Source organism: Diplotaxodon limnothrissa, linkage group LG7 (assembly GCF_057381915.1).
Source record: "Diplotaxodon limnothrissa isolate DT_005_m linkage group LG7, D_limnothrissa_male_GT1.1, whole genome shotgun sequence".
In the NCBI taxonomy this organism is placed as follows: domain Eukaryota; kingdom Metazoa; phylum Chordata; class Actinopteri; order Cichliformes; family Cichlidae; genus Diplotaxodon; species Diplotaxodon limnothrissa.
The window spans coordinates 11348938-11369837 of NC_140602.1; the positions used below are offsets into that span (position 1 = coordinate 11348938).

The 20900-nt window shown below is 38.4% G+C and overlaps 1 protein-coding gene across 1 annotated transcript; it reads left to right on the top strand.

Annotated features, from left to right (window-relative positions):
• Positions 1 to 2785: 2785 nt before the first annotated feature.
• Positions 2786 to 19081, top strand: ano2a (anoctamin 2a). Its single transcript, XM_085357389.1, has 27 exons — positions 2786 to 2932; positions 3128 to 3451; positions 4532 to 4627; positions 4797 to 4969; positions 5207 to 5261; positions 5366 to 5417; positions 5515 to 5570; positions 5750 to 5797; positions 6176 to 6240; positions 6605 to 6739; positions 6851 to 7011; positions 7347 to 7429; positions 9175 to 9186; positions 9521 to 9595; positions 9693 to 9749; positions 10268 to 10342; positions 10534 to 10735; positions 11456 to 11567; positions 12267 to 12324; positions 12427 to 12527; positions 12610 to 12773; positions 12882 to 13034; positions 13243 to 13295; positions 15102 to 15280; positions 16942 to 17047; positions 17724 to 18309; positions 18423 to 19081. Exons 1-27 carry the CDS (start codon positions 2786 to 2788, stop codon positions 19079 to 19081), a joined length of 3987 nt encoding a protein of 1328 aa, XP_085213515.1.
• The last annotated feature ends 1819 nt before the right edge of the window (positions 19082 to 20900 follow it).

Below are 20900 nucleotides of genomic sequence, written 5' to 3' on the forward strand. Positions count from 1 at the left end.
TTAGATGATGACAGAAGTGTGGGGAAGGTTTCAGGATCTACGAGAGGAAAGAGGAGAACTGTGTGAATCTAAATCTTAATTGTCACACAGAAAGGAGTTTTAGATGTGGTCCAGCACCCAAGCTCCAGGCTTAATATTTCCAGCAGATTAATGATGGACCTCTGTGGTATGTTAATGGGACATGATTAATTCGGTTAACTGCAAAGTGTGCATAAATATTATTATATATGAACAGTTTTAGCAAGAATCTCAGCCACAGAAGAAATGGCACTATGACTAATAAGCTAATTGAATAGGGCTCAAAATATGGAACATCCAATGGAAATGAAATTAAAACAACAAACCAGACCCGTTTGCAAAATTATTAGAGAGAAATCTAAAACACCCTACCTACATTACATAATTAAACAGACCAATCATAAATGTCCAATAGACCATGTGTAGTCAAACAGGAACATCAATATCTGTTTTGAATGTTTACTTTGTGCTAAAAATGCAGAAGAAAAGAAAGTAACCTGCAATTTTACCTGCAATGTCTTGCCAGTGTGTGTCAAGCTGTGTTTGCTGACTCTTGGATAACTGGGATTATCGTGGATGTTTGTGTATATGTGTAAGGGGATTGACTGTTGAAGTTGTTGTCGTTTTTGTTGTACTCATGCTGGTTTGTTGGCTGTTAGTGTAATTGTGTAACTGGAGGCTTAGTATTTTAGGTTGGTAGGACTTTAATACAATTTTACCAACATACAAAGTGTAATCATGATGCAAACATTGTGACCATTTTCGGTTCCAAGAAGTAATCTTAATATTTAAAAAATTTAAATTTTAAAAATGTTGTGTTCAATCCTTCAGGTAATTTTCCAAGGAAAAGAAATAGCTGGCATTGTTTTTCTGAAGCTCTAATTGGTCAACAGATGAAAGGAATTATAACAAAACATCATCAGTTGGCAACCAAAACTCCAGAAAAAACAGAAGAAGATCCCCTGACCCCCAAAACATTTTTTTAGCGTAGCATCTGAGTAAAAAAATTTTTTTTCTTTATATTGTACATCTTTATACAGTAGCACATCAATTATAGCCCTAACTAAGCAAATTACACTGAAAAACATGCTATGATAATTAAAAATATGACAATATACAAATAGTGATAAAGAAAATGTACTGTACTGATCATGCAGGGGGGAAAAACTACATATTGCTTAAAAAATCACTCAGACTGAATAAAGATTTCAAATCAAAACACATATTGAGATGTTTTGGTGACAACATAAAAGTTTTTAAATAGAGAAAGATTTTTTCAGATTTGACATGTTTTAACCTCTTATCAGTTTCAGAAACATAAATATAATAGTATCTCAAAGCACATGGACAATATTATATTGCATCGAAATGGACTGTAACTGTTTTTTGTCAGTTTTTTTGACATGTGATCTTATACTACTATGTTCAGCAATGCTAGTTTTTTCAAACATTTTCCTGTGAGGGGATAGAAGGGAGGAATAAAAACAGAAAGCATTATACTTATTAAACACTTTTTTTTAGGAGAATTCATCAGACAGAGATGAAAGGATGATGCTGTTCTTGGCTGTGCAGAGTGAAATGTAAAGCCGCTGTTAAAATATTAGTCATAGTTTATTATAAAATGTGTTTGTTTTTTCAATTTACGTTTAAGAAAAACTAAATGGACTGTTACATCTTTTGAATAACTGAAGCTCGAAGAAAACAATAATAATGAAAGTGAAATTGACGTATTTAATCTTACGAGCTCTGATCCTGTTTCAGTGCATTAGTATGCACAAACGTGCTCAAAGCAAAGGTCAAATTCGCCTTTTGGTTTCACATGGGCCACAAACCTCACTGTCCTGGGTTGGTGATCACAATGTCTAACTCTTATAGCTGACTTTGTTGCTCTTTGCTATGCCTCACCTGATCTGCTCTAAAAAGACTTAAAAAAAAAAAACCTTCCAAAAGCCTCAAAAAGAGCTGTGTAAAAGTCTACATTGTGCTGAAAAGTTAATGTAGAGTTCCAAGTCAAGCCAAAGAAATGACTCCATATTTTATTTCTGTGAATTCAAGGGATTCACAGCAATAGCGAGAGTGTGAGTCACAGTCTTTCGAGATGCCGCTTCATTCTTTAGCACCAGAGTCTGAGCTCAGCGACCAAATTGTCCCAACAGATTGCAGCCTGTGCTGCTTGGATTGCAGTGTGGGCTTAATCTGAGCCTACAGCTTCAATTGAGTAAAAAAAAGGGAGACAAGACAGCTTAATTTTGGCTTTGAGTTTATCTGTCAGTCTGAAAGAGCCCCTACTGTTTTCTCAGATATATTATTTGACCTTAAATTAAGGATCAATCTAAATATTTCATATTTTCTGCAAAAAGACTGAGAAGACAACATTTGCCTCAGTTTTATTATTTGTTTTTTCCCATACAATAATGATTTTTTTATCCCATTGTATACATGAGTGTATATTGTTAGGTCGACAAAAAAAAAGTCTTCTTGACTTGATATATAATTAAATGGGCATTTAAAAAAAACATAATAATTAAAGGTAAATTAAAATAAACCTTGACTCGCTTCCTTGTTCTTTTAATTAGGAGGTCTAATGAATGTTAGATAACATGTCATCACTTTATAAGTTATACTTATAAGTTTTACTTACAGGAATGAGAGCACAAAACAGTTGCATTAAGTTATATATTAATATTCTCCTGGCAGGCCTTTGGCAACACTTAACTCTTGTTTTCTCTTTCATGTGCCCACAGAGGGATGAAACGGAAACGAATGTATGCCCTTAACCACAGCAATGAGTGAGTCATCGTCCTTTCACTCACAGAAGCTTATTTCATTGGCCCGATCACTGTCTGGGCTCGGACTTGACGCCGCCAATGGAGGCCCTGTCAACCTCGATGACAATGACGAGCCTCCACCTCCGGTATGGTTGCACCTGAACGCTGGCTTTAACATCCCACGTCTGTAGCGCATCTTTTCCTCCTACAGCTCTGCTTTCTTATTCTGGAGATGTCACATTTAAACTGTTGCCACGTTGCCTGTACAGTATTCGCCCTAAAATCACAGCCTTTATCTCATCACTCAGCCAAATTATAATATTTGTTTTCTGGTTTGGTAGGAGTCTGGCATTGAGCTTGGCCCTGGGCTTTTTTTTGCTGATGGCAAGAGGAAAGTGGACTACGTGCTTTGCTACAAATACAAAAAAAGGAGAACATCAAAGTCGCGTCTTTCCCTTTCATCTAACGGGAGTCTACCGATACCTATACCAATGTCAATCCCGATACAAGGTCGATGGGAAGCGGAAGCAGAGTCTGGGGAGCCGGGAGCTCATGCGGGAGACGCGGAAGAGTCTAAGCTTACTGAGGAGGAAAAAGCTTTAATGAGGGAGGAGTTTGAAGCAGGCCTGCTGGAGGCTGGGCTACAGATTGAGCGTAATAAGGAGGTGTGTATGTGCTTTTACAGAGCTTTCACAGTGAATATTGTTGTTTACAGCTTTGGACTGCCCTTAAGTGATTCGACCACAAATCCTATGATTGGACAGCTGCCCAGCAGGTAAACCATAAGCCTGCCCGCTGAAGCTAGAAGCCTCGTCTGCACAATAGAATGCTTAATTTCAGTGGTGTATGATTGAATAATAAATTAAAAAATACACAACTAACAACAAAATAGTGCCGGATTTGTTTTTTCATGAACACAATGTACAAAGGGTTTGTTTCTATCCTATTTGTGTCTTTGCACATAAATGCATTTAGTGTGTGATTTTTCTGTCTGTCTATTTGATTGTGCAGAGCTCGTAGGTTAAATTGGCTGCTGTTTTACATGGGGATTAAGAGCATTGATTGTAAGGGCGAAGCCAAAGGCCAGATTATAGGACCTTATTAAACAGTGAGTTAATACTGTGAAGCGTGTGCTGGCTGCCACATACATGTATTTGGCTGCGACTAGTAAGTATTTATATGTAAAGGAATAGTGTGCTTGATCATGTCTTAGCTATAACATCGAAAGGTTTTTTGTTATTAAAGCTAGCAATAACATTATTATGTTTTACAATATTCATTACTTGTCCCCATTGAGGCTCAGGATACATGTGAAAAAGGCTGTTACGGATTTACTGCTGTAAATGCACAACATAGCCATATCTGGGAGGTGATGTTTGAGCTTGTGATGCTGTACCTGCCTAGCAATGTGGTCACTGCAGTAATTGCTTTGGCAGACAGGAAGACAGAGCTCAAGAAGCTCAGTAACTGACCACATTTCGTATTATCAGAACCGATAATTGGGTACATCATTGCAATTTGCAGGAAAGCGTCCCAACAGTTATCTGCAGTTTTCCATACTTTGCAGGATTGAGTGGTCCTGGATTTGTGATAATGGGATTTCTTACAAAACAGCTTCATCAAATATAATCAAATGTGTCATCCTGACAGGTTTAGAGAAGCATATATTTTAGTTATGAATGTAATTTTTTGCCATCTTCACATTTCTAATGACTCTCTCTGGCAATATGTGTGCTGATGTGCAGAGGTCAAACGGCATGGGGTTTATTCGACTGCACATCCCATGGTCAATACTGAGCCGAGAAGCGGAGCTGCAGAAGATCAAAGTCGCAGTAAAAAAGGTCAGCAGTTTCACGCAGTCAGTAACATATCTTGGTCAGTGAAATTCCAGTTTTATTTAGTACATTTTGAGCTTTTTTTTTGAGATTTTTAATTTGGTTCGTGGAAACTGTGGAAAATGACCAAGTAGCTTTGATCAAAATGTTTTTCATGTGTGTCGTCTTTCTGTAGAAATGTGAATTGCGGAAACGGACAGGCATTGCTGGGATGTGGGATTCTGTTGCCACTAAAATCAACACACCATTTCAGCCGGACGTCCCCGATTTTGACATCCAGAGGGACTCCCAGACACGCGTCAATTTTAAAACCCTCAAACACCCTTTTATCAGAGACAAACTCCATCTGTGAGTACATAGATGATCACACTTACTGGTGAATAATAAGGACAATCTTAGCTTTGGACACACATAGTTTTATTGGTGACTGAAAAATCAAAGTGGTATTCAGTAGGTATTATATTTTAATATAAAGATAATTCAGAACTTTGTATGCCACTGAAACACGCAAAAAAGGAACTTGCCATTCGCAAAACTTTTGAGAACAGCCTTTATTTTTAACCCTAATTTATTTTGTCCCTACAGCTATGACATCAAGTCAACAGAGACTCTGTTTGACAATGCGACGCGGAGCAGAATAGTGAGTCCGGGAGTTTTTGTCATGAAAAAAAGATTCTGAAATCTAAAGTTTAAATATAAATGAGCTCACTTAAAATTTCTATACTATGTTACGTGTGCTTCTAGGTAGCTGAGATTATTTCACGTACTACTTGCAGACACTCTTGCCAAACTACCGGTGAGATCTACTTTTTTTCTGTTTCATATTGTTCAGAGTCATGCTGACAGTCGTAGCTAAACTGCCTGTGTGTTACATTACCTTCTTGTGTTGTAAGGCATCAACTCTTTACTGGCTCGGGGTGTCTATGTTGCTGCTTTCCCTCTGCATGACGTAAGTAAAATGAAGACCTCTGCTTGAAGTGCTTTTGTTCTGCTCAGTTACTGTATATAAGTAACAAAAAAATGTACAACTCCTAAAAACCTCATCTTCACTCAATCCTGTGGATTTAATATGATTTAAAGTAAACCACTATGTGTCTTATAAAGAGCTGATCACTTTTTCTGTTTTAGGGGTCATTCACAAGGAGAGGACGGAAAGATCAGAGAAATGATAGACAGGTGAGTTTTCTCTAACTGGATGTGGATAAGCATGTGTTGACAAAATGTTTTTTCCCTCTGGAACATCCTTGATGACGTCGATGGAGGTGATACATTCATTTAAGGGATAAAATCTTTGCTGTTGCTAACCAAGCTTCAGAGCGCTTAGGCGCTAACATATTTTAAAAATAATACAATGTACAAATCTATATGTGATCCAGTAGTTTGAGTTCTTTCATACATAATCAAATCTTAATACAGTTTGATTATTTACTATCAACACCCTGGGTGAGGTCCACAGGTCTGACATTTATAATGAAAGGCCTGAAAACATTGCATCTGACATTTTAGTTATTAACTGTTATAAACTTTTCTGTCATGTTCTTGTGCATCTTTCAGCTCCTCCATGAAGAATGGGCTAATTATGGAGTCATGCATAAATACCAGCCTGTAGATCTTATCAGGTACTGAGCTATGAATTTCTAGCTATAGCTTTAGCTTTTAGTGTATTGTTCATTACAGCCACTAATACTGATCTTTAAGAAACAATATAGGTGTTTAAGGCTTGCCATTATCATTATTATTATTATTATAGATGAGATGCCAAGTCAAAGTTTTAAACTAAAAGTACTAATTCTACTATTAATAATAAAGTTCATAGATGTGCCAAGTAAACGTTAAGGTTTCTAATGTTTCTCAGGTGAGATCAGTTTTTTCTTGTGTTTTTAAATTGAACACCGCTTGAGTCTAAAATAGCATATGTCCTTGGCTCTTCACATTTCCACTTGACAAAAATGTATAGCCTGCACGTTGCTCCTTTGTTTACAGAAAGTACTTTGGAGAACAGATTGGGTTGTATTTTGCATGGCTGGGTGTTTATACTCAGCTCCTCATCCCTCCTTCAGTACTGGGCATCATTGTCTTCCTATACGGCATACTTACTGTGGATACCAATGTGCCAAGGTGGGTAGATACTAATTAGTCTTCAAATCTGTTTGTGCTTATCAAAAGTGTATTACTGACACACAGTGTTAATGTTATTATGCATGTGCTGTTTTAACATGTGTATTTAAGTCAGGAGACGTGTAATGACAGCTTGAACATCACCATGTGTCCACTTTGTGATGGCGTGTGCGACTACTGGCGTCTGAGTTCGGTGTGCTCATTGGCCCGAGCTTCATACCTGTTTGACAATGGAGCCACTGTCCTCTTTGCTATTTTCATGTCTCTGTGGGGTAACTATACACACTTTAATGCATATCCCTGTTACAGCATACGCAGTAAGTTTTAACACAGCAACTCCAGTAGATAGACAGACATTTAATAAACACTTAGATTTCTTAATTCAACTTTCAGTTTACCCAGATATACATTTTAAGATATGAAGCTACTTATTTTGTAAAAAAACAGGCTTATTTAATTTTCTGAACACATTCACATTTAGGATATGTTTGTGAATAAATTTCCTGCCAAAATAGATTTTTTTTAACCTAGTGAATGCAAATCATTTTTTTTAAATCGTTATATTTTTTTTAATTTCTCTGAATTCCTTATGTTCATTTTTTTGTAGCTGCATGGTTTCTTGAGCACTGGAAAAGGCGGCAGATGTATCTGAAACATACGTGGGACCTGACGAGCCTCGAGGATGAGGAGGTAATGAAGTAGATTTGGCATATTGTACAATTAAAAAAAAACTATGCTCTAATAACTGAAAATGAAAATCAATCAAATTATTACATAATTTTATTTTTTCACTTTCTATTTTTATAACCCATGTAAGTCAAGCCCAGAGTTTTAACCTCTTGACACTTGACGGCAGGGATAAGTTGTGGTTTACCTTGTAGATTATCATTTGTTTCAGAACACCGCCCATCCCCTACATACACATACCTGTAGGCACCCATGTATCCATGTGTTTAGGGTGTTAAGTGCGGTAATGGGATTGGCGAGTTCTTAAAGGGTATTTCCTGGATAGTATGACAAAGCAGGGTCATAACATACACAGACACAGCCTAGAACAACTATAGCTGTTTGAACTTCGCTTGAGATTATCCAGCGGACGTACATGAGAATGTACCCTGACCAGCCACTTCATTAGGTACTCCTGCTATCCAATCGCATAACATCAGCTCCATTCGTCCACTCCATCCATTTAAACATATAGACGTTAGGCAACATGCTCTGCTAAAATTCTAACAGAATGGGGAATAAAGTGATTTTAAACATGTCATGGTTATAGATCTCAGATCCAAGATCCAGGTCCAAGTATCAAAAACTGTTTACTTTAGTTTTTTACTGGGATTTTCGCCCGCAAACATTTCTAAAATTTAAAGAGAAGGATCCAAAAGTCCAAAAGAGAAATATCCAGAAAATGCCATACTGATGCCAGAGGTCAGAAAGGCAACAGTAACTCAAATCACGACTTGTTACAACCAAGGAATGCAGAAGAGCATCTCTGAGTGCACAACACATCAAACCTTGAAGTGGATAGCTGCCACTCCTGTCAGCTGGGAACTACAAACTGAGGCTGCAGTTACTCTGGGCTCACCAAAGGTGCACAGTAGAAAAAAAAATGGTCCATATCTACTGCAACATTTGGATGGCAGGGTCAGATTTTGAAACATGAGCAACAGAAAGACTCTGTCATGCCTTGTGTCAACGGTTCAGTTTAATGATGTAGGTGATATCTTCTTGGAACACGTTTAGCTCCTTAGTACCACTTAAGCATTGTTTAACACCACAGCCTGCCTGAATATAAGTCTATCCTTTTATGACCATGTTATTCTGATGGCTGCTTCCCCCAGAATAACATGCCATGGCCCACAGCTTAAATAATCTCATACTGGTTTTTTGAACATCACGAGGGGTTCATTATGCTCAAATGGTCTCCACAGACACCAGATCTCAATTCAATTGGGGACCTTTGGGATGTGGTGGGATGGGAGATTGCCATGTTGAATTTGCAGCCGACAAATCTGCAGCAACTTGTGTGATGCTGTCATGTTGATATCGACCAAAATCTCTCAGGAAGGTTTCTGTCATCTTGTTAAGTCTAAGGCTCAAGTGGGTCTTTACCAGAGACTAGCAAGGTGTACTGAATAAACTAGCCAATGAGTGTGTCTTAGAAATAGTTGAAATTCATGAAATTCATAGCAACGACATGTGGCCCCTCCCCAGAACCGTCCATCCATCTTTTTTTTTTCCAAATTCTTATTCAAATGAACTATTTTTGAATAAATATATAACACAGAGAATTATCTGTTGTGTGTTACAGAGTTCATGAACAGCATTCATTTATGAAAACAGCTAGTCTTTCTTACTCTCTCTCTTCCCTTTCTAACTGTGTGTGCATATCTGTCTCTGCCTCTTTCATTCGTCACTTTGTCTCCTGCCCGAAGGAGCGAGTCCAGGTGGGCAGGTTTCTTTACCCGCAAGTTTCTGTAGCCATTTTTTATGCATTGTGAAATAAATTCATTGTTAATGTTTTAATGTGTTGGCATTTAATGGGTTGTGTATCTACAGTTAAGAATTTTAATACTAAACATCAGCAATTGAAAAACTCAGTTAATGGTCACAGTTGCAGATTGAAATCACTTACATTAAAGGTGTAAATAATTCACACAAAATAAATGGTTTTGTAATGGCAGATGCCAGACATTAGTGCATGTGTTTTAAATGTGTGTGTGTGTGTGTGTGTGCGTGTGTGTGTGTGTGTGTGTGTGTGTGTGTGTGTGTGTACTGCAGGAGGAGCTGAGACCTGAATATGAAGAAGCACTGCAGGAGAAAAAAGCCAAGATGAAAGCACAGTCTGCAAAAAAGGTATAATGTGTGTTTTTATTCACATTCAGTTTTATAACTTGCCACACAAAAGACACAGATTTCACTCACTCACTGTGTCTTTTTTCCTCTGTTGCAGATGACTCAGTCTGGGGACGGTAGAGATGGAGAAACAGACCAGATGCTGGCCTACCAGGTATCACTACACTGCCCTGAGTGACAGGACATTATGTGGACAGAGCTGCTGGGGGTAAAGGGCAGGGCTGTATTTAAACTTCTTTCATTACTGCTAGCAGATAATGTCACTCCCCGATTTACTTTATTCTCAATGAAGTTAAGTGAATTACTGCCAGAAAAGCAAATCTTACAGTTTATCTGGGTTTTTCATATATTGTAGATTTAATATAGACTACCTGTGTGTGTATGACTTTATGTTGGTTCATAATAAACCCCCCTACACCTACTGTGGATGGTTGAGTCCAAAGCAGCTTACCTGCCTGAGATTAGCCCAGATTACTGTTGGAGAGGGAAAAGGGAGCAGAGGAAGAAGGGGAGGGGATTTCTGTCCTTTGAGATGGCAAACACGCACCTGCCAGACAGAAACAAAAACGTGTGTGCATGTGTGTGTGTAGAACATGTGCAGTGCATTAATGCACAGTGCTAACTCATATACCGATGATGAGAACAAAAATAATATGCATGTTTTCTTGGCAGCAAGAGCCCGAGTCACTGGACATAGAGGATCACATGCCAGGTTATCTCATCAATATATCCACCTTACTACTGCTGGTACTGCAATCATACTTTCTTCTTATTCTCACATTTCTATCTTTCTTTTTTGTTGATTTGATTTCTTAAGGGAGATTATTATTATTATTATCATTATTTGTATTTTTATTTGTTTGTATTTAACAGTAATCAGAAGGTTTTTATATTTTAATATAAACTTTAAAGTTTTTATAAACTTTTTGTGTCTTCAGATATTCATCACCTTCTCAGCGGTGTTCGGGGTGGCAGTTTACCGCATCTGCATGCTGAGTGTGTGGTCCATGAACCCTGATCCGGAGGCCAAGGCCAGCGTTAGGATGACAGTCACAACCACAGGCATCATCCTCAATATGCTGGTTGTTCTGGTGTTGGAAGAGGTCTACGGAGCGATCGCCGTGTGGCTAACTGAGCTTGGTACTTTTTTAATGCTGTTAGAAAGTTTAATCATTGAAATTGTTTAAATTGGAGACAGAAAGCAGTAAAATCTTGAAGGTAAAACAAGTTATAAAACTGGACACTCACCAGCAAACATAATTTACTACTCAAGAAAGTAAGGCATTACACATTACCGCATTTTCCTGAATTTATATTACTTGATTACTCCCTGGAGAAAGTAATTCATTACAGTACTTGTTACATTACTTTTGTGTTACCTGAAACTCATTGTCACAAAATTATCAGTTGACAGTATAAACCTGAGGCTACAGTCTCACACTCCAGCACATAACCTCATCCTAAGCAGGTGAGGTGTGAAGACACACATGTGATCTATCTTTATATGTATGAACACAAAACTGGCAACACAGCACAGAGATGAAAACCACCCGAAGCCACAGTGATTCTATTCTAGAAACATCTTTACTGATTATAACGGTGTCACTGTTGTTGAGACAGCTCTAACATTGTCCACTCTGTTTTACAAGATCTGTCTTTAAGCCTTCTGCTGTTTGAGTTTTAATTTTCATGTAACTAACTGTATCATCTAACACGATTAGATACTTCACCATGTATTTTAGTACAACAGGTCTTGGTGATATTGTTAGTGAAACGTAACCAGTATAAAGAAACTGATGATGCAGGTGATGTGTTTAAAGTTGTAATTGGAATTAATAGAATTAAGTCATGTCTCAACAGAACTTCCAAAGACAACGGAGGAGTTTGAAGAGAGACTAATATTCAAGTCCTTCTTCCTCAAATCCATGAACGCCTTTGCACCAATTTTCTATGTGGCCTTCTTCAAGGGCAGGTCTGTATTTTTGTCTTTCTTCACAAGCTCATAAAGTGGCCTGGGGTCCCATTTGATGTGGGACTACACAGCATTTTTATTCTTTGTCTGTCGTCTCACAGGTAGAGATAATTAACCATTTTGATTGTCACCAGTTTTCTAAAATGAGCACTGCAGGAGAGATACTTTTCTAATGTCTGGCTTGTATCCAATGGCTGTGAAGCAAACAGGGAAGGCTGTAATCATGGGTCGAGTGCAGGTTAACCTGTTGCCGTCTTTTGCTGCCCAAGATACAGCCAACAGGGAAAAATGCGAGTGACCACAAAGTCATAATGGAGTACTATCACTTTCAATCTTTTGTCATCTCACTTATGCCAGTGTTTAGTTAAAAAATGGTGAAAGAATACATTTTTATACAGTTTTAATGGCAATAGTTATGCAGACTGTGACAGAGTATGATAGAAATTAAGCTGTTGAAATTGCATAAGGCAACACAATCTTTCTCTTCCTATATGGTTAATGTATTTACTTAGCAAAGGAATGGAAAATTGCATTCAAATTAAATATATTTCCTCTTCATATGCTACATTTCATATATATTGTCTCACACAAACATACTCTTTGCCCCATGATTAGTTTGCTGAGATGAGTTTGTCCTACTCACTCTGCACTGTGTGTCTTCATTCCTTTATCACGTGACTTGGTCCTCTCCTCATACAGGTTTGCTGGGCGGCCTGGCGATTATGTTTATGTCTTTGGAGACTATCGCATGGAGGAGGTTTGTTGCACTACACACATCAGTGATTATTGTTTTGTGTATGTACGTGTAAGATAAATGATCTGTAGTCTTTTATGTAAATGTGTGTTTTGCCTTCTACAGTGCGCCCCTCCTGGCTGCCTCATTGAGCTGTGCATCCAGCTCAGCATGATCATGCTCGGAAAACAACTCATCCAAAACAATGTGTTTGAGATACTCGTACCGTAAGTGTTCCCAGATACTGCTTAATGTACAGAATTTGAATCTGTAATTTGACTCTGTAAATATATCTTTTCTGTTTTACAGTAAGTTGAAAAAGATGTACAGAACAATACAGGAACAAAAAGGAAAGAATAGAGGAGCAGAAGATGAGGACAGTGAAACAGAGGAGAAGCGACCGAAACAGCAGTTTGACAAGGATTTCACCCTCGAACCGTTTGAAGGTGTCAGTCCAGAATACATGGAAATGAGTAAGTCTCTTCTGGTCCCTTGGATATATATTTATTCACAAAATCATTCAATACTGCAACGAACCTGCATTAACATGTAACCATGTGTGCATGTCTTGACATATACAGTAATCCAGTATGGGTTTGTGACTCTGTTTGTGGCCTCCTTCCCGCTGGCACCAGCGTTTGCGCTGCTCAACAATGTCATCGAGATTCGCCTCGACGCTGCAAAATTTGTCACCGAAATCCGGCGTCCCGATGCTGTGAGGTGCAAAGACATAGGTACAGATTTCACATGTGCTCATGTCCTCTCTGTCTTCCTCTGTGTGAATGTGACACTAAAAAAAACCCTATCCCTAAATTTCTAATCAAGTTCTTTTTCTTTCCTTTCTTTTACATGAATACACGCATGCCCACACACATTGATACACATGGATTGACACACTTCTTTCCTCCCCTTTGTCTCTTTTCATGTGCATGCTATCTCCAGGGATTTGGTACAACATCCTTTGTGGAATCAGCAAATTCTCTGTCATCACCAATGTAAGTGTGTGTGCGTGTATGAGTCTTCTCTCTATAACCTTTGACTTCTGGCAGAGAAGTGTATACTGAAGGGAACTCCAGTTTAACTGCAACTTAATGCTGCTGCTATGTCCTTGCTGAATAAGTGCAAATGTTCAGTCCATCGAATTAAATTCTGTTTACTGAAATTCATAATATTGTAACAAGGCACTCTATGGCAGCTAGAGGTGTGGCACAATTTGCAGGTCTCTGAGCTCAAAAGCAACTTTAATGCAGCTTTAAATTATTTTAATTGCTCATATACTTGAATTTGCAGTATACTTAAAATCTTCCTCCTTTCACTTTGATGCTGGTTTGCAGCATTTCTGTGTCATAGCATAGAAATGCTGCAAACACATGTGGAACAGTTGTAACAAAGTGTACTTTTAAACATATAATATAATATAATATAATATAATATAATATAATACAATATAATATAATATAATATAATATAATATAATATATAATATAATATATAATGTAAGTTGCAAATTGAAATAGTCGGGACTTTTTTGGTTGGCTCTTTTAGAGGTCTACAAATTTCACAACAGACATGCAACAAATTAAATTTTTAAAAATACTGATTTCCTTTTTTATTTGTCACTCATCTTGTCACTGGTGTTACCATATTCTTTTGGCAAGTTTAAAGGCTTTACAAAATATTATTCCTCAGCCTCTTTAGGATAAGGAAACAAGATTTCATTTTATTATTTACAGTTTGGTTTGTTCAGCTTGTGGCTGTTTGACATTTGTTTATTTGTGTATTTGCTAATAACAATATAAATATTAGAGTTACAGTTAAAAATGAATAATAACGCAATCCTATATATCCTAACCCACACAGTTACTAATTACTAATGTGTCGAAATCAAATATTAAACACCTTGCTTGATGTGATCGGAAAAAAAGCCCCACTCAGTTTGGAGATACCAAACAAAAGGAGGATTAATAATGAGAAAGAAATGTTTTCTGTAAATTGGAGTCATTAATTTAATCAGTTTTTATTTTGTTCTTTTTCTTACAATTCACTAAAGGTAAGGTAAAATCTTAAACTAAACCTTTTTTATGAAATTATAAAATAAAAGAGAAAAGTTCTTATAAATGAAAAGAGGCATTGGTCTTATTGTGAGCAATTCAGTAAATATGTCAGAGGAAATGCTGGGAATTGAGTGATGTCATCACTATCATTTTTTCTTTCAAAATAATACACTTTTTTAATATGAAAACATCAGGGGAATAATACTTTCTTTATATATATGTTTTTAGATTTTGTCTACAATTCATTTTGTTATGTCACGTTTATTGTATGTTTGATAGTTATGTAGATATTATTGCATTTTAAATGGTGAAAAAAAACCCCACTTTTTAAAACAAAACATGCTGCTTACCACTATCCTTTATTGTGTGGTGGAGCACTCATCTGTGGTGCTTGGATCTATATATAAACTGCTTTCGGCTATTCTCAAAGGGATGCCACAGTTCCAGGTAGGAACGTGTTTGTTTTGGCAGATTACACCAGAAACCCTTCCTGACAATAATATATTTGACAAATCTTGTCAATTTGATGGCTCAGGTATAATTGTTCAAATCACATATTGTAATATTTTAACACAGACATAAATCAAAAATTTAATTAAAACACCAAATTATTTTTAAAGTGTAATATTTCTTTAAAAGCTACAGACAAAAAAGTAGACAGTATTACCAATGTTACGTTATTCTTATTATTGGACCATAAAGTTATTTATTGCTAATGTAACTTTCACCCCTTGTTTGTCTTTCTAGGCATTTGTCATCTCCTTCACATCAGAGTTTGTTCCACGAATGGTTTACCAGTACATGTACAGCGCTAATGGCACCATGAGCGGATACACGGAGCACTCGCTGTCCTACTTCGATGTCAGCAACTTCCCCTCTGGCACAGCGCCAAACACCACCCTTATCACTGGAGTATCCATGTGCAGGTCAGAGTCACTCTATTAACCTTGACCTACCTGGAACTTTCTTTAAATCCTTTAGTCCAGCAGCTTAGCGCTTTACCTGGAACATATACAAAAAGACTTCCTCAAGATTTCCACATTTTGTCATGTGTCAGATTCATTTTTCATCAGTCTTCATGGATACTTGAAAATTACAAAGCAAACTTTTTTTGAAGGTATTGTTAAATGTATTAAAGATAACAATTTACTTCAGTATTCAGACCTTACAGGGCTATAATTGAGCTCTGGCGCATCCTGTTAAAAATTAATGAGATGTTTCAGCAACTTAACTGGGTACAGCCTATATGAAAAGGCACACACCTGTCGATATAAATTCTTCCTGTTGATGGTGGATGTCAGATTGAAGGCCAAACCGTAGCGTATCCTGTATGATACTGGAAGAGCAGTGGCTTATCACAGAGCAGACGCTGAGGGACATACTGTGATTCATGCTCATATCCATCCAGTATCCGCTTCAAAATTTCCATCCATCCATTCAGCCACACAGCCAGCAGTTTTCTTAACGGATTATTCCTCTCTCAGTCTATCTCACTTGTCATTTGGCGAGAGGCAGAGTGTATCCTGGTTAGGTTGGCAGTTCATCACATGGCCAACACATAGAAACAGACAGACAGTTTAGAATCACCATTTAACCTAACATGCATGTCTTTTAAGCTGTGCATGGAAATTCAACACCTAAGAGAAAATCACGCAGCGCCAGGGAGAGCATATCTGCATCGTCTCCCAGCCCCTCGTGGACTTGTTCACACATTTAAATAATGAGCGAGTGGTCACTATGAAAGATCCTTATGTGGAGATGGGACCATCACTGGTGTAGCAGTCCACCAATCAGGCCCTCGTGGTAGTGTAGCAAGTTTTGGAGCAGTTTCTTATCAAGCAGTTTATAGTTTTGTTTGGAGAAAATAGATCCGACTTCATTAACACTGTCTGTACAGACTAAGGCACTCGTGACAACGTAATGCAATGGGGATGTTTATGTTTTGTTTTTTGTTTGTTTTTATTACAACAAGGCGTGGAAGACAAGACGGGATAGTGATAAAGATGCTTGCAGAAAAAAATGTTAATTTTCAGTGAAAGTCTTTTGCAACCGATGACAAATAACCACCCCAAACACAAAAACACGGCCTAGAATGACCCAACCACAGGCAAGACCTGAGAGACGGGAACGTGGCTGTGCAGTGACACCAGGCAGTTCTGCCAAGAAGAATAGGCGAAGCTTCCAAAACAATCATGTGCCAAACTTGTAAGATCATTCCAAAGAAAGGCCGTGACTGTTGCCAAAGCTGCTTTAACCAAGTACTGAGAGAAACTTCTGAATGCTTAATGTATATAAAATGGGACGTTTCAGGCTTTTGTTTTAGTGCATTTACAAAACATTCATAAAACTTTTTGTGGAGTATTTGTGTGGAAATTAATAAGAGGTTAGAAAAAGAAGTATAAGAATCAATTTTGAGATTTGAAAGGATTTGAATTGTTTTTATTTTTTACTGTAAATGTGTGCAAGGATGAGTTTTAAGAAATTGTCAAATCTTGGCTTGGATAGCTTTTAGCTTTTTTGTGTGTATTTTTTTCCGTGCTCTCACATGTTTCTCTGTGCTAATACTCACAGTGTATCTTTCTGTCAGGTATAAAGACTACAGAGATCCTCCGTGGGCAACAGATTCATACACCTTCTCTAAACAGTACTGGTCTGTCCTGGCTGCAAAACTGGCCTTCGTAATTTTCTTCCAGGTATCAATATTACTTAGCTACAGTAGGACATATGCTACACTTAGTCTGAAAGGGTATCTCCAGCTCTGTTTTTACTTAAATCCATGAATAGCTTTCTATCCCGCTGATATGTGACTTCTCAAAGGATGTTAATATAATGTATAGATAAGTAGAGATGCACCAGTCCAACTTTTCCTCTTCTGATATTTGCTGATAGTTTTTATCTGACAGTAGTGTTGTCTTTGATATTAAGTTGGATAATTTATATTAATATGTCCTCTATTTCACTGTGACCAGACCTATTTATCTGATATTTATCTGTTTATAATAAAAAGTGATCTCAGTGAGTGTGCAAACTGCCTAATGGCATTCAGTGTTAATCCAGCAAAATAGTGCTTTCTTACCTATAGGCAGCCTCGCCTCTGTCAGTGCGCCCCAGGGCAGCTGTGGCTACAATGTAGCTTGCCATCACCAGTGTGTGAATGTGTGTGTGAATGGGTGAATGACTGAATGTAGTGTAAAGCGCTTTGGGGTCTTTAGGGACTAAGTAAAGCGCTATACAAATACAGGCTATTTACCATTTACCATAGGTACCTTTAAAAAAATTATTTTAACAAATACATTTTTGGCTTTCAAAACTATTTAACCCTCTTTAAAAATAAAAATCTAAACTCTTGTTACTTGTTTTTTCTATCAGAACCTTGCCATGTTCCTCAGCATGTTAGTTGCCTGGATGATCCCAGATGTACCACGATCTCTGCGGGAACAGCTGAAGAAAGAGAACATGTTGCTGATGGAGTTTCTGCTGACTCAAGACCAAGAAGCACGTGCCAAAACTCACTCCACAAAACCCTCAGCCCCCTACTTCCCCACCAACATAGACATTGTGGTGGAGGCACCACCAGAAAATCAAGAAGAAGTACAAGTGGAGGAAGAGGAAGTGGTGGGGGTTGAGATCAATTTGGATGCAAGGAGCAGAGATAGTGACAGTGATCCAGAGATTGGAAATGTATTGGTAGAAGGTGGAGTAAATGGTCTAGAAGAGCGAGGAGATGAAGGTGAAGAGGAAAACAGAGAGGCCGAAGGAACAGAAAAGGAAGGAGAAGGAGATGTTAAGGAGGAGGATGGGAAGGAAGAAGGTGGAAAGGAAGAGTTTGAGCAAGAGGAAAGTGATGAAAAGGAGAAAGGAGGGCAGAGAACAAATGAAGATGAAGCAAAGGAAGTTGAGAATGAAAATTTTACTGTAGATCTGGACGTCTTCATGAGTGAGCTGGGCCTCTTAGGTAAGAGGAGACAATTTAATAACAGAGCACAAGTTCTTCTTTCTTTGTTCATCTTGTCTGTGAAACATATTGTCTGCATCGTACAATTCATTTTTTTGTTTTTTGTTATATAGATGAAGAACCCTCATCGGGCACAATTAAAGATATGGAGCTTCCCCGCTCAGGCTCCAAACAAGAATGCCAGAAAGATGCTGAACCTCTGTCACATTCATCGTGTAAAAGAGGATCATCCCAGAGTCTGAAGATCTCCACGGAAGGGATTACAACAACAGATGATGAAACTAAGAGCTTCTCATTAATTGCACCTCCTCCCAGAGAGCCAGGCTCAAAGGCCAAGGCCCGATGCTCCACCCTGCCTTCTCGCCACAGAGGGGCTGAGGCTTGCTACAGCCTGCCAAGGCCCAGCCACTCCACCAGCCTCACCAGGTTCCAGCAGAAGTCCACACTTATTCCCCTGGTTTCCCTGGACCCTTCATCATCAGCTTCGCCCAGCCCATTATCTCCCACACACACACAGGCATCCGCATCATCTACACAGCCTCTACTTGCCCAACAGCACAAAGCCTCAACTGAACTGTTTGTGCTGAAAGGCCCTCCACCCCAACAGCCACGCTCCAGGGCCAAAGCCCGGTGCTTAACCCTGCCTCCAAGACAAAGAGCACAGGGTCCTGAGGAGCACTCTAAAAAGCCTAGCCATTCCACCAGCTTTACAAAGCTGGAAGACCGTATCCCGCCTTCCCCCAGTGAACTGAAGCGCAACAGACCAGTATGAGGAGAGCTGCAAGGCGAAGTGGAAGAGAAGGAGGGTGGAGGAGGGAGGGAGAGGACTATTCAGATAACCTTCTCCTGTCTGTGCCTGGAGGCACACCCTTCAGTCCCCACTGCATATACCTGTGGTGTGAAAGGAAACATAAATGGAAACTCCTTTTTATCATGTTACTCCTCATTATACTGCTCAGTGGTTTAGGGCTAAACCTAACAATGGGGGTGCTGGGCAATTCAGAGAAAGACTGCTCTGAAAGTCTCCTTGCTATGACCTGTGAAAAAAACCCCACTGGACCGTATTCTGTTTTATTTCTGTGTATATTTTTGGGCTGTTCTTTTTTGCCTACACTCACATCTCAGTAGCCAATGCTCCTCTGTTACTTCCAGTCCAACACATGCAGCAGTGCTGCCTTGTAGGCCAGCTGAAGATGAAACTGTATTCATTGCAGCTAGAATCAGCTCATGTGCTTTTAGATTTACGTTTATCTTTAGATGTTTTGATATATAAACACATGAACTTATAATAAAAGACCCCCATGTTTTTCATGTTTGTTCTTCATTGTAAAGTTGTGTAGTAACCTCAAGGCTGTTTTTCCTTGGACAAGGGCTTTGATTATTGACAGGAAACACTTAAATATTATACTGATCGCAGCTGATTTTAAAGTCAGTATTTGTTATGGCTGCCTTTAACGTAGCCTATGCTCTATAAGGCAAGCTTTTTTATAATTTCTTTAAGTAGTCTTCAGGAATAGTTCTCCGGGCTAACTGAAGGACATCCAAAGCTCTCCTTTGTATGTTTGCGTCCTTTGTGTTTCATTCTCTGGTAAGATAATCCCACACTGCTTCAATGCTCTGGGGAGGCCAATCTATGACTGATAGTGCCTCGCGGTGTGTTTTTACTTCACTGGCAGTGTGTGCACACCATGCCAAAATGTTTTTGTTTTTTATTATTATTGTAGAGTCAACTTAAGAAAACCTGGAGAACTATTGCTCAAGACCTCTTTAAAGAAATATGAGAGAATCTGGCACCTTGGAAGCAAAATGTAAATAAGTGAGGGGTGTTTAAGACTTTTCGCACAGTTTTGTATGAATCATATAATGGTTTACATGTTGACCTAACAAGATTTTATTCCTGGGAGGAGACACAAATCTCTTTGATGTTGTGTCAGGAAGGGCAAAATAAATAAACAGATCAAAATCAAAATATACCCACTGAAATATTCAGTTACCTGCTATGACGAGTAAAAAAGCAGCTTGTTCTTCTCTGAGAAAGCAAACTGAACAAAAGTGTTCAGCAGACCCACCACTACATTTATAACACGTCACTCATGTACAGTATATTGACAAGCAGGTCCATGTATTATGTTGTCTCTATCGCCACCTTCTGGTGTATGTTGAAACAAAACTATCTACTGTTCCACATTTTATTAAGGATGCTTTAGTAACGAGTTGCTTTATGTTCACTTTTATTTTTTCAACATCTGAAGCTTGACATTGTCAGTGGGAAATCACAAAAATAATCACTAGACTGCTTTAATAAGTTCCTTGAAATTATTACTTTTATTTCCGCACAGAAAACTGAAAAAGGAAATACTTTCTGTTAACCAAAACCAAGTCCAAGGTCATCTCATTTGTATTAATAAGTTTGTTATCAACCCAGTTAGCTATGTATACAGAGTGATGTTTCACTCTCTTTGTGTGTCAGTTGCTTTTCTGCCCTGGCTCCTCCTCCCCTGCCCTGCCAATGAATGGGACCTTTGTGGGGGTTTTCCTGGCATTCCAAGGGAATTCTTTTGCAGGTGAGGGTACGCAAATACTCCCACCCT

Excerpts from the sequence above, each read along its gene's own strand:
- ano2a (XM_085357389.1), top strand. The coding sequence starts at position 2,786 with ATGCCCTTAACCACAGCAATGAGTGAGTCATCGTCCTTTCACTCACAG. Across the intron at positions 9,750-10,267 it reads ACCAGATGCTGGCCTACCAG|CAAGAGCCCGAGTCACTGGA; the intron begins GTATCACTACAC and ends TTTTCTTGGCAG. Across the intron at positions 12,774-12,881 it reads TCCAGAATACATGGAAATGA|TAATCCAGTATGGGTTTGTG; the intron begins GTAAGTCTCTTC and ends TGACATATACAG.